At 38.9% G+C, this 14,805-nt stretch overlaps 1 protein-coding gene across 1 annotated transcript in view; it reads right to left on the bottom strand.

Moving 5' to 3' along the window:
- Nucleotides 1-14,805, bottom strand: part of MTHFD1L (methylenetetrahydrofolate dehydrogenase (NADP+ dependent) 1 like) — a 213,350-nt gene that overhangs the window by 59,345 nt on the left and 139,200 nt on the right. The window contains exons 25-26 of the mRNA XM_065400405.1: nt 5,654-5,761; nt 3,058-3,210 (exon numbers count right to left, since the gene is read on the bottom strand). Coding sequence (XP_065256477.1) covers nt 3,058-3,210; nt 5,654-5,761 — 261 coding nt within the window. The remainder of the gene's footprint in view (nt 1-3,057; nt 3,211-5,653; nt 5,762-14,805) is intronic.

Below are 14,805 nucleotides of genomic sequence, written 5' to 3'. Positions count from 1 at the left end.
AATTAAAGCAGAGTTCTAATAAGCTGTTTGCTGTACTAAAGCGATTAACAAAAACAACTGAACAGCTCTTCCATGTTGAAGTGAAGGGAATACCTACAGGTGAAAATCATACTTTAAGACTACAGTGTGATGCCCGACACTTAATTAGTATTAGAATTATCGTTGCAGTTTCAATGAATGTGCTGTGCTATATCAAGTACTGTGGAATTAAAAGACTTCCGAACACCTTAAGGGTCTCTGCAGATTAAATATTAGGATCCTTGTCCCTTCCCTAACTGAACCAACAACCAACAAAATAATTATTTTTAAAATACCGTTTTTCTTCTTTGTAATCTAATCCAACCTGATCTCAAAATGGGATGTTTTCCCAAGTGCTATCTATTTTAAGGATAGTACCATAATATCCGATCACTGGTTACTTTGATGATCAAGGTAAAAACCTCCAGCATTCATCCCCTTCTAATTTTTTTTTGGCTAACCAAATGTTTTCAGGTGGCTTCCTTACATATGTAGACTAAGTGACTCTGGAATATTGAGCTGTGGAAGAAAGAATAATGCCTGCAAATCCTAGGGCTCAATGAAACACGTAAATTTGCTGACAGCATAGCACTTCCAGAGCATGGAACATCTGGATGGGGGTGAAAGAGAAAAATGCACTAAACTATCACTACAGTTTGTTTAATGACAATCATAACCTTTAACTCTGTAATGTGAGTGAGTGATAACGCTTTATGAGTGATCCTTCTAGAAATCTGATTCCAGAGCTCCAAAATGCTACTAAAACCAGGAACTTCATAACAGGATCTATATTTTTAAATAACAATTTATTTTCATTTAATTACATTTAGTTTGTATAGGACTACAAGAGTTTTAAGGAGCTTATTTTATAAATTTACTTTACTTTTTATATAAAGTAGAAATGAATAAACTAAGAGCCACAGAAGAAATCTTAGTTGGACTCCTTAGTGGTCACTGGATTATAATGTCTTGCTTAACAAGTTCACAAGTGCCAACAAATCTTTAAAGAGGGGCTGTTAGGATTACCTTATGTAAGCAATATTAGAAAAACTAGTTTAAAGTATAGTATTGAAAACAATCAACCAAACAACAAGAAAAGAGGAAATTGTAGAATTAATATGACTCTTGCATATAATCATGTGATCATTCTGCTTGTATGTTACATCCAGTGTCTGTCTATTTAGAGTATAACTCTTTGGACACTTACTCTATGTGTGTACAATGGGGTCTTTAGGCTCTGTTAGAATACAAATACATAATAATAAAGAATGACTACAAGTACATACAGACATACTGTAGGTTACACATTAAATTGTCTGTTCAGTTCTTGATATGAAAAAGATCTGCATATGAGCATTAAGTCTCTCATTAAAGATAGAGTGCCTGGCTCACATGTGCCTTTCAAAGTCTGTCCAGTCGGAAATTACATATGCAAAACCTGCTCCATGACCACCTAAATTTTGGTTCCAGGCTCGAAACTGGCATAACTGCCCCAGATAGGCAAACACTATACAAGGCACACTTGAGCCCTTATTCTGGCCACCACTGACCCATGGACAACCCTCCCCATGCACATTACTCCAGTTAGGCCTAACAGTAATCTGCACAAGACACAGATTTATGCTGAATCATGGCTAGTATACACTAAAATATGCATACTAGGCCTCACTACTAAGCCCAACCCCAGCACATCCTTCTCTGGCAACCTAAAGAGTAGCATTTCCATGAATCTGAAGGGGCACCAGACAGTATCTGACTTTCATTTCCCCGCCTGGCCATATGTATGTATGCAGTCCAAGATGGAATTTGGCAATAAGAAGAAAACTTTTAATTATTTCATTCTATTGTCAGTAATTCGAGTTTAGTCTTATTCATCAAAGTATCGGATGTTATGAGTGTCATTTACTAGCTGTACATGGAAGGGTCCAACCATATGATTGACAGCACTTTTAGAAAATCCTAGTAGCTACTGTGCTGCACTTGTGCTGAATGCACTTACCCTGGTCATGTACATAGAAAGCATATCCCCATGGCCAGTGAGTCCTAATAACACAGTTCCCTGAACTCCAGGACCTCTCCTTCACAGGAACAACTTCCTTCCTTGCTTTCAACATTTGATTGTTTCAGAGGGAATTTAAAACAATAAATTAGATGCTCTCAGCCATTCCCCAGTGTGCTGCCATGTAAGGAAATCATGCTGCGTTCTGGGAAGATGAGATAACACCAGGCAAGTGTTCTCCTCCGGAAATGCAGTAGTGCCTGTGTCCCTTCTCTAGCACCATTCCATGATTCAGCTACAGGACTAGTAATAGCTCATGCCATGTGATGTCAGAAGCGGTTCACAAACAAAATTAATATGGCTGGCGATAAGGACAGCAGCTTCTACGAATCACAACAGCACACCAGATGAAAAAGTGGAACGTTACGTATTATAAGCCTTGTACTCTAAGCTGTTACTTTGAAGGGATGGGTAGGAAGAAAATGTTTCTATGATGAACAGAGTTACAAAGTTATTCTTAAAAATGCAATGATGGGTTTATATTAGTATCTTATACTTTATGCAAACATAGTAGAATAGCTGATACTGGCAAATATACTTAAAAATACGCATGCAAACGCTTCAGTCCATCCATCTAAATCCAGCAGGCTGTGGATACAGGCTGAGATTTTCAGGAAACTAAGGAAGCTGGGCTTGTAAATCTCATTTTCTATGTGATTTGGGTGCCTAACTCCCTTAAGCTCACCTGAAAATGTCCAAAACACCAACACAAGAGCTACTTTTTCAAGTAAAACGTGAAACTCCAGCTGAGGAATTACACTAGCCCATCTTGTCCTACTAGCCTGGAGCCAAAAGGCACAGAAGAATAAAATGATTTTTAAAACATGAACTCTCTGGGATCACTTATATAACAAACGAAAACTCACATAACTACTTATAGTCTGTTGCTCTGAATAGCAAAAGGGAAATGTGCTTGCATGACAAATTGTGTTATGAAGAGAGAGAAAAGATACATTTCAAGTCTAATATTTGTCACTCACCGTTCCTACTAATGGGTAGATGAACCCAGCTCCGATGCTGGCCCGCACATCACTAATAGGAAGAATGAAGCCAGTTGGAACACCTTTCCTCTCAGGCTGGTGGGAGAGGGACAGGTGAGTTTTTGCCATACAAATTGGAAGATTTCCAAAACCCTGACAGAAGATAAAGAAGGAAGAAATATTATTTGTAAGGTTATTCACAGATTAATACAGTCACAAATTCCGAGGCAAGAAGGGACCACTGTGATCATCTAGTCTGCCCTCCTATCTAACTCAGGCCACAGAACTTCCCCAAAATAATTCCTGTTTGAACCAGAGCCTATCTTTTAGGAAAACATCTAATTCTGATTTTTAAAGTTGCAAATGAAGTCCCTAGCCTGCAGCATTTTACCTATTACACATCTACTCAATCATCTGTTTTAGGATTAAATAAAGGCACCCAGTTTTCAAACATGTAGACACACTCACGATATTTAAAAGAGATGCTTGACAGAGAGAAGGCTGCCTTTCACCAGAATGACTGACAAGTCTTGGTACAAATAGCACCTATGATATTCAATCTAGCAGTAATTGATGCCTCAACAGGAAAGTGATTGTGATTAACCACATGGAAGAAACAGTTTGTACAAATGAAATTTATCTTGAAAAAAAGATTATTGATCCATGTGCTGTGGCTTATACACCAGCTTGAAAAATCAATAAACACAAATATTGAATGTATCAGATAAGAAAAAAGTTGAATTTATTATATTCTGTCAAATATAAAATCAAACCTGTCCAATTTTTGGCCCAATTCTCCAGTACCTTGCACTTTGTGTAGATATTTACACTTGTGCAAAGTGAGTCTTAAGGAAATGTCTACATGGTGATGGCAAAGCACAACAGAGGGCTGTGATTTGTAAAGTATTCTGACATATATTACCTATCTTTAAAATGGGGAACAAGGAAGACCTGGTGAATTATAGACCAGTCACTCTAATTTCAATACGTGGAAAGATACTGGAGCAAATTACTAAACAATCAATTTGTAAGCATCTGGAGGATAATAGGGTTATAAGGAAAAGTTAGCATGGATTTGTCAAGAACAAATCATGCCGAACCAACTTAATCTTTGAAAGGATTACTGACCTAGTGAGTAAGGGGGAAGACTAGACATGATATACCTTGATTTTAGTAAGGGTTTTCACACAGTTCCGCAAGACTTTCTCATAAGTAAACTAGGGAAATGTGGTCTATATGAAATTACTGTAAGGGGGGTGCACAACTGGTTCAAAGACTGTAGTAAAAGAGTAGTTAATCAAAGGTTTTCTAACAAACTGGGAGGACATATCTAGTTGGGTCCTACGGGGGTCAGTCCTAGATCCAGTACTATTCAACATTTTCATTAATGACTTGGATAATAGAGAGTATGCTTATAAAATTTTCAGATGACACCAAATTGGGAGGGATTGCAAGCACTTTGGAAGACAGGTTTAAAATTCAAAATGACCTTGACAAATTGCAGAATTGGTCTGAATTCAACAAGATGAAATTCAATAAAGACAAATGCAAATTACTTCACTTAGGGAAGGGAAAATCTAATGCACAACTACAAAATGGGGAATAACTGGCTAGGCGGTAGTACTGTGGAAAAGGACCTGGAGGTGATAGTGGACCACAAATTGAATAGGAGTCATCAATATGATGCAGCTGCAAAAAGGCTAGTATGATTCTGAGATGTATTAACAGGAATGTTGTATGTAAGATGCAGGAGGTAACTGTCCCGCTCTACTCGGCACTGGTGAGGCCCCAGCTGGAGTACTGTGTCCATTCTGGGCATCACAATTTAGGAAGGATGTGGACAAATTGGAAAGAGTTCAGGAGGGCAGCAACAAAAATGATAAAAGGTTTAGAAAACCTGACCTATGAGGAAAAGTTGAAAAAATGGGGAATACTTAGTCTTGAGAAAAGAAGACCGAGGGGCAACCTGATAACATTGTTCCAATATGGTAAGGGCTGTTCTAAAGAGGATGGTGATCAATTGTTCTCCATGTCCACTAAAGATAGGACAAGAAGTAATGGGCTTAATCTGCAGTATGGGAGATTTAGGTTAGATATTAGGAAAAAAAATTCTAACTCTCAGGGTAGTTAAGCTCTGGAACATGCTTCCAAGGGAGGTCATGGAGTTCCCATCATAGGAAGCATTTAAAAACCAGTTGACAAACACCTGTCAGGGATGGTCTAGGTTTACTTGATCCTGCCACAGTGCAGGGGTCTGGACTTGATGACATTTCGAGGTCCCTTCGAGCCCTACATTTCTATGATTCTATGTTGTGCTCTATCTGCCCCTTGTAGACCCTGATAGTTCGCAGGTACTTAGTTCATGTTAACATAGTCCTCTTTGAAACAATTAATGTCAATTGCATTAATGCACTTTACAAATCACACTTCTTCAATGCACTTTGCCATGTAGACAAGCCCTAAAATGGACCATATTGATGTGATAACATTTTACAACCACTTTGTACTCCATTTGCACAAGTATAAGTATAAGGTGCAAGGCTGTGGAGAATCAAGTCCAGTGTGTTCCTGATTGTGTGCTTTGATGTCACTTTACCTGTTTGCTGTAACGACTGATTTGAGATTGTGCTGCAGGAGACAATTCTATATCCTCAGCTCCATAAACCTTCTGAGCAATGATCCTTATTTTTTCAATAATAGGAAGCTGTAGAAACAAAGATGAGCACAAAAATATTAATAGAGGTCGTTGAGGGACTAAGATACTCTGTATTGAGGGTTTGTCCAAGTCAGATTCAGTCCAGAGATAGGCAGGTTTCCTCTGGTAAGTGAAGGGCCTTTGTAATGGAAAAAGCATTATATAGGAGGAGTACACGGGGTGGAAAATGGTTTTGGCTGCTCCATGGTTTTGGGGGGATGGAAGCCGTAGGTGGTTTGCACAGCCCCCAAACCAGGCAGTAATAGCCAGGCACAGGGCACAGCCAGAACGGTGGGGGGATGCACTGATTCCCCTTCCCTCTGGCAGAAATCCCAAAACAGTGGGAATGGCAACATCTTCTGCCCTTCCTCAGAAGGCATCCTGGGGTGCAAGGGATTCTCATAAACAAAATAGTATAAATTTACTTTTCATTTGCAGGCCTACAAGGAGGAAATTCTTGGCTTAGTTTTAAGCGGCAGGAATTGACATAGGACATGAGCCAAAAAGCCGCAGTGGATAACAGTGATCACTACCAGGGTTGACTGGGGAGCGGGGGGAAGGGGAGGGGAGGAGGAGACAGAAGAAGAGGGAACAGTTGCACCAGGGCAGCAAGCTCAGGGGGCCTCCAAAAGGTCTGTGTAAAAGTGCAATGGGAGAGGGTAGGGCCCCAGAAAATAATGTACCGGGGGCCTCAAATTTCTCTCAACAGACTGGATCACTACATAATTGTGTTTGCTATCATGATTAACAAAACTGCAGTTAATGTGACAGGGTACCGAGTGGTAGAGAATGCTTGTTCCTCAGAAGTAAAAGAAACTTTATAGCAGGGTACCAATATAGGGGTCAATATTGCATTGACCAAAATTCTTCCTGATTCTCTCTTTCCCTGCTCTCCCCCCATCCCCCCCAACTTGTAAGCACCTATGTTGTAAAGCACTTTGAGATCTTTGGAGGAAAGATGTTCTAGAAATACAAAGCATTCTAGAGTTATATTTTAAAATCACATTTAACTTGATAAGTGTCCAATTTAAAAGTTTTACCATGAGGATTCCAGACCTCTTTTAAAGTAAGTACATTAGGAGGTGAAAACAATACTTCAAAAAACTGTAAAGAAAGACCTGATAACCTCTCATTTCCCCTGAGCTTTTAAAGCAGAAATATTTATTTTGACTCTGAGAGTCAAGACATTGTTTCGTGAATATTAGCACACAGAGCATGTGTGCAACAGCTTTTGTTTATGAGTTCCACAGTATCCCTTTAAAGATATCCTTATTACACAGAGCTATAGCATCAACTGAACACAAGGGTTTGTGTCAGCCAGACTCTTTTTGTGGCTCCTATTACTTCTGATTTTATGATTTATTTTTGAAAGATAAAATTCCAAAGCAGACCGACTTCACATTAATGGGATCTCCAGTACTAGAGGCATAGCAAGAACAAAAAGCTGGCTTGCCACCCATTAGAATAAATTAATCACAACACAAATAAGGCTTCTAAGTCTTGTTCCAGACCCTTCCCCCACAAAAGTCTGGTAAAATGGGGTCTAATGAAAACCAGGCCACTGGATATCTTTTGAACATGACGACTACATGGCTACTGTCATTTAATTGCATGGGATTATGTCACATTCTTGACTCCAGGCTTTCTAACAGATTCCAACCCATGCAATAAAATCTAATGAAGGTTGGAGATAATGCATCATAAATATCCCGGATGCAATTCTAAACTGAGTGGAATACTTCAGCTGGCATAGATAGCCATCATGAGACTAAACCTCTCCCATGACCATTATTATGATACTTTCATGTCAGCTGCAGTTGTAAATACAGAGGAAAAAATGCAAAACATCTCTGTTAACTTGTCTTTTGGGTGCTGCCTGGATGCAGCCAAGTACTCAAAGCCACAGCACAAGAAAACATTCCACTGTCTACTGTCAATAAGCTGACTGGCAGAGAACAGAAAGCCTCCTGTTGCCTCTTTGTCTGGTTTTTAACGTTTTTTTTTTTTTTTTTTTTTTAATAAGAAGCAGAATGTGTTAAAGTCACAATAAAGGGTTCAAAAGGCAGAGCTGTTCATTTAGAGTCAAACTGTATTTGCTTCACAATACTGCAGACTATTTTTCCAGAAACAGGCCACTCCAAGACAATTCTTGTAATTATTCCTCCAGTGACCATATTTATAATTTCCAAACAAAGGGCCCATTCCTGCCAGGTGCTGGCTACCACCAGCTCTGATTACTTTAATCAGGGCAGAGGGTGTCCTGCCTCTCCCAGAAGTTGCTTAAAAACTTGCAGGATTAAGTCCAAGCCTATCAGTGGAGTTGTATGAGATAAAACAGTATACTGCTTTACAAGAATTTAGAATACTCCTCAAGCTCCTATTTAAACTACATTTGGGTAATGATAATGCCCCAATTTTTGAACGTTTGGCCAGGCAGAAACATAAAATTGTAAGAGTATGTGCTAGTGCAGTTTTCAAAGGTGGAGGAGGCTGTCACAAGAGTAATACATGTACACACCAATGGGGAGGCTACTGGCTGAGGCCTTGCATATATGCCTTAGCCTATTTTCAGAATTGCATGGAACTTAGTCAGGTCAAACTGGATGTGCACCAGCTAAGTATTGTCTTGGCAGGAGCAAGCCTCGAGCTCTCTAATCCAGGGGTTCTCAACCTTTTTCTTTCTGAGGCCCCCACAACATGCTATAAAAACTCCACAGCCCACCTGTGCCACAAGAACTGGTTTTCTGCATATAAAAGCCAGGGCCAGTGTTAGGGGGTAGCAAGCAGGGCAATTGCCTAGGGACTCAGGCCACCGGGGCCCCCATGAAGCTACATTGCTCAGGGTTCGGCTTCAGTCGCGGGTGGCAGGGCTCTGATCCTGGGCTTCAATCCATGCAGCAGGGCTTCAACTTTCTGCCCTGGGCCCCTGCGAGTCTAATACTGGCCCTGCTTGGTGGCCCGCCGGAAACCTGCTTACGGCCCCTCAGGGGGCCGCGGACCCCTGGTTGAGAATCACTGCTCTAATCAGCCCTGAGCTTGCTCTCACACACACTTTGCTTGAGTTTGAGGGGCACTGTACTGTGTGCAGGATTCCCCCGTTTATCTGAAACTAACCTTTTTGAAAGGTATTATATTTTTTAGAGTCCCATGGCTATCCCTATTTAATACCAGTTCAGAGTTCGGAACTAAAAGTTTTCCTCCATGACTCAAGACTTTAAGTAAAGCATCTAAACAATTTAATGTAATTTCATGAACTATCTTCTAAATAGAAACCACAAGGTACAGTCCGTGATGCATACACTCAATTAAATTAAAACAACAAAAAACATATTTATCAAGATCGAGGCTCTACTAATTGAAGTCAGTTTTTACTTATTTACCACAGCAGTGAGCAGGATGTCTACATAACATTTATGAACAATTCATGATTCTTCTTGTGTTTGCCTTTTAAGAAGGCTTATTGTCCCTACTTTCTCAATAAAATTATCAAACGCGTTGCTACTAAAATCCTATAACCCTAATAGGGTCATTGAGTAACATCTCCAACTACCAGGTCACTCAAAGAAACAAGAACAGCCTAAACATCTTTTTCATAACAAAGGTTTTATGCTATGAATTTTACTAGTTAGAATTAACTAAAACTCATCAAACAAAAACATTAAAGTTTCTTGTTTCTGTTCCATACTTAAATGATTCCACAAAATCCAATGAGATAGAAATTCCTAAGTGGAGAGGACTAGTCAGAAGAATCTGTATGCATAAAAATTCCAAATTGCAAGAACACAAATATTCTAGTAGTGTTGAACAAGTGGCCACCAAATCAGAGAAAGGATATTGAGTGTGCATTGTTAAGAGAATTCTAAGAGGAAAACAGTATCTTAAACAGCAATAATGTGCAATAATAGTCAGAGATGCCATGGCAATTCAATAGAAGTTGAGAGCATTCAGCATATTGCAGTATAGGAACCAATAATTTTAATGATGTTAACAACAACAACATTCATAGGGCTAGATCCTGTAACTGATGGGCACAGGGATCCACATTTGCAGATCCAGTTGCAGGATCTGGCCCATACTTTGCACTTCCAAGGTTCCCAATTTAGCAAAGCATGCTTAACTTTAAGTCCATGGGACTTAAGCACATGCTGAATCAGGGCCACAGGGTAAAATTTTGAGAAGTGCCTGAATAACTTAGGCTTCTAAGCCCCATTTGCAAAAGGGATTTAGACCAGATTTTTAAACATATTTAGGGGTCTAGTGGGATTTCCAAAAGCACTTAGGTGCCTTACTCCCATTGAAATTAATAAGAATCTCACTAGCCGCCTATCTGCATCTTTAGGTGCCTAAAGACCTTTAGAAATTTGACAATTAGAAGCGCAAAACTCTCAATCACAATGAGAATTAGACTCCTAAGTCACTTACTCTTTTTGTTTGTTTGTTTGTTTGTTATCCACAGTATCTTACATTGGATGCTGTCAACACATCTCACAAACAGCTTCACAATGCTCCTGATATCTAGGCAAGTATTGTATTAAACTCCATTTTACAAACAATTAAAAATGAAAATTAAAAAAACCAAAACCAATTCCCCCCCCCCAAGTGCTTTATATAAGGCTGTGGATGTTTTTACATAAACTGAATAAATTTAAGCAGCTGATAAAAAAGACATTTTCAGCAACCACCTCATTAATTTTGGTAGTTTTGGTGTCTTTAAATGCAGTATAAATTAAAGATATTGGAGAACTCATTTCAGATGAGCTCCTTGTGCAAAATATAGTATGAAACAGTCAATGTACATTTATACTGAACATGACATGAAATGCAGTAGGGTTACATTGCATGCATACCTGTTGGTGCCATTCTAGGGAAACAACAGACCCTCACAGCTTTGTTAGAAAGCACATATATTGCCGGAAAGTGACACATTTAGAGACACCTGAGGTTCATGCTTCAACCCATAAGAATGCAGAATGTGGAAACAAGTTCATTCAAACGGCAAGTCACGAACATCACGAATATGATTAACTCCTTAGCTCCAAGAGCTGGATATAACCCCCATCCTGCAGCATTTAATATAGTACAGCAAAATGCAACAAGTGCTATAGTGACAGTCACAAAAATATTAACTTCATTATTTTAATACAAAATAATTACACTGAGGAATCCACCTGAATAAAACTACATATGCAAGATATACAGTAGACCCGCAGAGTTACGAACACCAGTTACAAACTGACCAGTCAACCACACACCTCATTTGGAACCTAATCAGGCAGCAGCAGAGACAAAAAAAAGCAAATACAGTACAGTGTTAAATGTAAACTACTAAAAACATACACGGAGAGTTTAAAAAAAGATTTGACAAGGTAAGGAAACTGTTTCTGTACTTGTTTCATTTAAATTAAGATGGTTAAATGCAGCATTTCTCTTCTGCACAGTAAAGCTGCAAAGCTGTATTAAGTCAATGTTCGATTGTAAACTTTTGAAAGAACAACCAGATTTACGAACAACTTCCATTCCCAAAGTGTTTGTAACTCTGAGGTTCTACTGTAGATAATAGATAATAATATATAACATAATATGTAACATAACATCTGAAGAAGAGCTCTGTATAAGCTCGAAAACTTGTCTCTGTCACCAACATAAGTTGGTCCAATGAAAGATATTACCTCACCCACCATGTCTATCTAATACCCTGGGACCAACGTGACTACCACAACACTGCAAACTATATATGCAAAGATAGTGGTAATAATAACAATAATCTATTAATAAAGATTACCTCTAAACTAGATTCCAGACTATTCTGACTCCTCAATGCTTAGTCCAACTTTAATTATGACTTTGAATCTATCCCAGACATGGAGAGAGTCACGAAAGCTATTTGGAGATGTACAGTAATGATAACAAAATATCTAGGGCCAAAATCCACCTATTTCCTGATATAGTCTTTAAGGGAGAGATTTTCAGAAGCTCTCAGAATAGGCCTAACCCTGCTCCCATTGAACTCAGTGGTAAAATTCCTGTGGACTTCAATGTGATCAGAGTTAGATCAATGCTGAGCGCTGCTGAAAATCTCATCTGTAAAGATCTGACTTCACGCACTGTTCCAATGCTGCTTCCATAGAGTTCACTGCTGAACTGTGGGTGATTATTAGTAAGATAAAGGACATTTTGTTTGGGTATGATGATGCTGTTGTCTAAAACCACCTAGAGCTCTGACCTGAAAGATTCGTATAAGAAAGTGTTGTCTGATTCCGAAGTTTTGGAATTTAAATTTTTTTACTTTAATGGATTTGCTTAAACTGCTTTATAAACTGGACATTTATATGCCAATATGTGTATTTATGACAACTAATTCCTGCACTGGCAGATATTTCTAAGACTGTTCCTTAAATTTTCAAGGAAATTTTTACAAGATTTTGTCAAGTTTCTAAATTGTATTACGGTTTTGTTTTTGTTTCCTGCACTGTCTTGACAGTGTTATCAAGGTGTTGTCATGCATATTTAATTGTGAAAATATCAATAACAGAAATAATGTATTACTGTGTTACTAGCAAAACTTGCGACCTCTCCATCCCACAACTCCTTTTTGGGTCAGGCTCCCTACAATTACAACACCATGAAATTTCAGATTTAAATAGCTGAAATAATGAAATTTACGATTTTTAAAATCCTATGACCGTAAAGATGACCAAAATGGACCGTGAATTTGGTAGGGCCCTACTTACTACGTAATGTACTTAATGCCAACATTGTCAACACACTTTCTATTTACAAATGTAATTTACAACGGCTCTCATTTATAATAGACTCTCACATCCTGGCCTTACTCACTGACTCCCCCCCATCCCCATTTGCTTTCTTACAATGGGTTATATTTTTTTCTGAGTTGTCTTCAGTGTGCTTCCTCTTTTCTTTCTCTCTCCATCTATCCCCCTTCTATCGTTCTCTCTTTACATACATTTTCTTCCGATTTTTCCTCTTCTTTCTTCTTCTCACCAAAATCCCGCTCTCTCACACCTCTCAATAAAGTACTTGTATAATTTATCACATCAGTCTCTCACTAAACCACGTGCTCACCCAAACACTCCCATCCTCTCACATGTAATGCCTGGACATTTTACCAGACACCAATAAGCCAGAGATTAAACCTACTATCCAAAGACCAATATGAAGGAGGGGGGAAGCAGGGAATGCGTTCCGGGACAACTCCAAGGTGAGAATCCAACTCCCTATCTTACCTGATAGGAAAGGTAAAGGTGGTGAACTAGGGTGTTGACCCTGCTCAGAATTCCCACTTTTGTATCAGATACTAGCTAAAAGATTTGAAGCCCCTCCAAGCTTCTCTGGCTGCTAGTAGAAGGAGCATTCTCTCACTTTCCCCATCCAACCTCAGAGATTGCTGCATGAGTGGATGTGGTCTGTTACTTTAGTTTTTAAATCCTCCTTCTCAGTGTCTTTACCAAATAGCAGCAGAGTCAAATCCAACATTGTTCTGAATGGCTGGAGTGAAAACTGACAAGACTCTATTCCGTCTTCCCTCTGGTGGAGCTTGGCAAAGCTATAAGCAGCAGCAGAAGCACAGGAGTTATTTCGATGAGATTTAAGAAAACAGCACTGCATTGATTCCCGCTTGCATCACGTTTGAAAGGTGCTCTTCACAATTATAAGGGATAGAAATTTCAGGTTATTTTATCTTTAAGAAAGTTTATATTTTGCAGAAACTGATGGCGCTCACCCATGGAAGCTTTCTGAACACCTGTGTTATGTATGTCCATGCTGCTGTGCCATCATTTCTTCTTTAGAAGTTTTATAGTTTACATACTTTAAACATTTGTCTTAGTCCAGTTGTCTATTAGCAATATGTTGGCTGGTTTATTGTTCTGTGATGAGAAGAAGCCCCTGGGTTTGTTATTTTGTTATATGGCTTGCATTTTAAAAAAATTCTTAAAATAGCATAGAGCTTGGGATTGATGCTTTTGAACTTATATATACACTAAAAAGATAATAAATAATAATCTCTCGACTAAATGAAACCGTCTTTATACATCTCTCTCATTTTGTATCAGGAACACTGCCAAGCAAAAACACATGACAATAGTATAGCTGTAGGTGCTGTGGGGTGATAGTGCCATGCTAAAATAATAGCTGACTGCATAGCTAAACTTTTATTTCTTCGAGTTTTCCTCTACACTTTAATAAATATGTTTTTTATTTCATCTGTATATTCTGGTTCCAGAAGTTCTGTGGTTGACCAGATGATCCCCAAGCCCATAGCACACCCTTTCTCTGTGGGCATAGGATAGATTTTTGTTTTTTAATTTGTGGAAAAGCTCATATCTAGTTGAGTTAAACAGTTCATGAAACAACACCTAAGCCTGTGGCCTTAGAGATTTATTTTCATCTCCCCAACATTCAAACCCCAGCTGTGTCTAAAAATTGCTTGACGCAAAGAATGGGAAAAATATTTAATAAAAACAAACATAAAACTGCCATGCTGTCAAGAGCCTCCCCCAAAAAAGGCAAGAGAGGGATGGGAACAAAGAATTTCCAACCTCAAAACTTTTGATTCAGTGCAAAACACATCCAGATTCTGCTTGAAGCAAGCTCTCTTGGGGAAGAAAGGGGTTTATACAACAGTGTGGAAATGGGCTTTTTTTTTTTTTTTTTTTTTTAAATGTGGCTATGCTGATAGATTGTTCTTTGATCAAATGGGTGGAAGAGAAAGCAGGGTGGCCTGAGTTTCAGAGTGAGTGAAAAATGGTCACAAGTCATAGGTTGGGAGGCGTTCCAGCAAAGGGACAAATTGAGTATTATTATTTATTTCTATCGTAGTAGCATCTGAAGACCCCACACAGGGTTTGGTGCCTCATTTGATGGTATAAAACACCTCCCTAAGGATATTCCCTGTTCCACAGAGCTCATATCCTAGGATTTAGACGAAAGGCAACAAGAAAACAAACACACAAATAGGAGGACATGGTCACCTTAGAATGTGAGGTTTTGGTAGCAGGGCTGTCACTGAAGATAAGTGCTCATTCCTCCCCCAA

Source organism: Emys orbicularis, chromosome 3, assembly GCF_028017835.1.
Source record: "Emys orbicularis isolate rEmyOrb1 chromosome 3, rEmyOrb1.hap1, whole genome shotgun sequence".
Classification (NCBI taxonomy): Eukaryota; Metazoa; Chordata; order Testudines; family Emydidae; genus Emys; species Emys orbicularis.
This window is presented reverse-complemented; position numbering and strand designations above follow the sequence as displayed.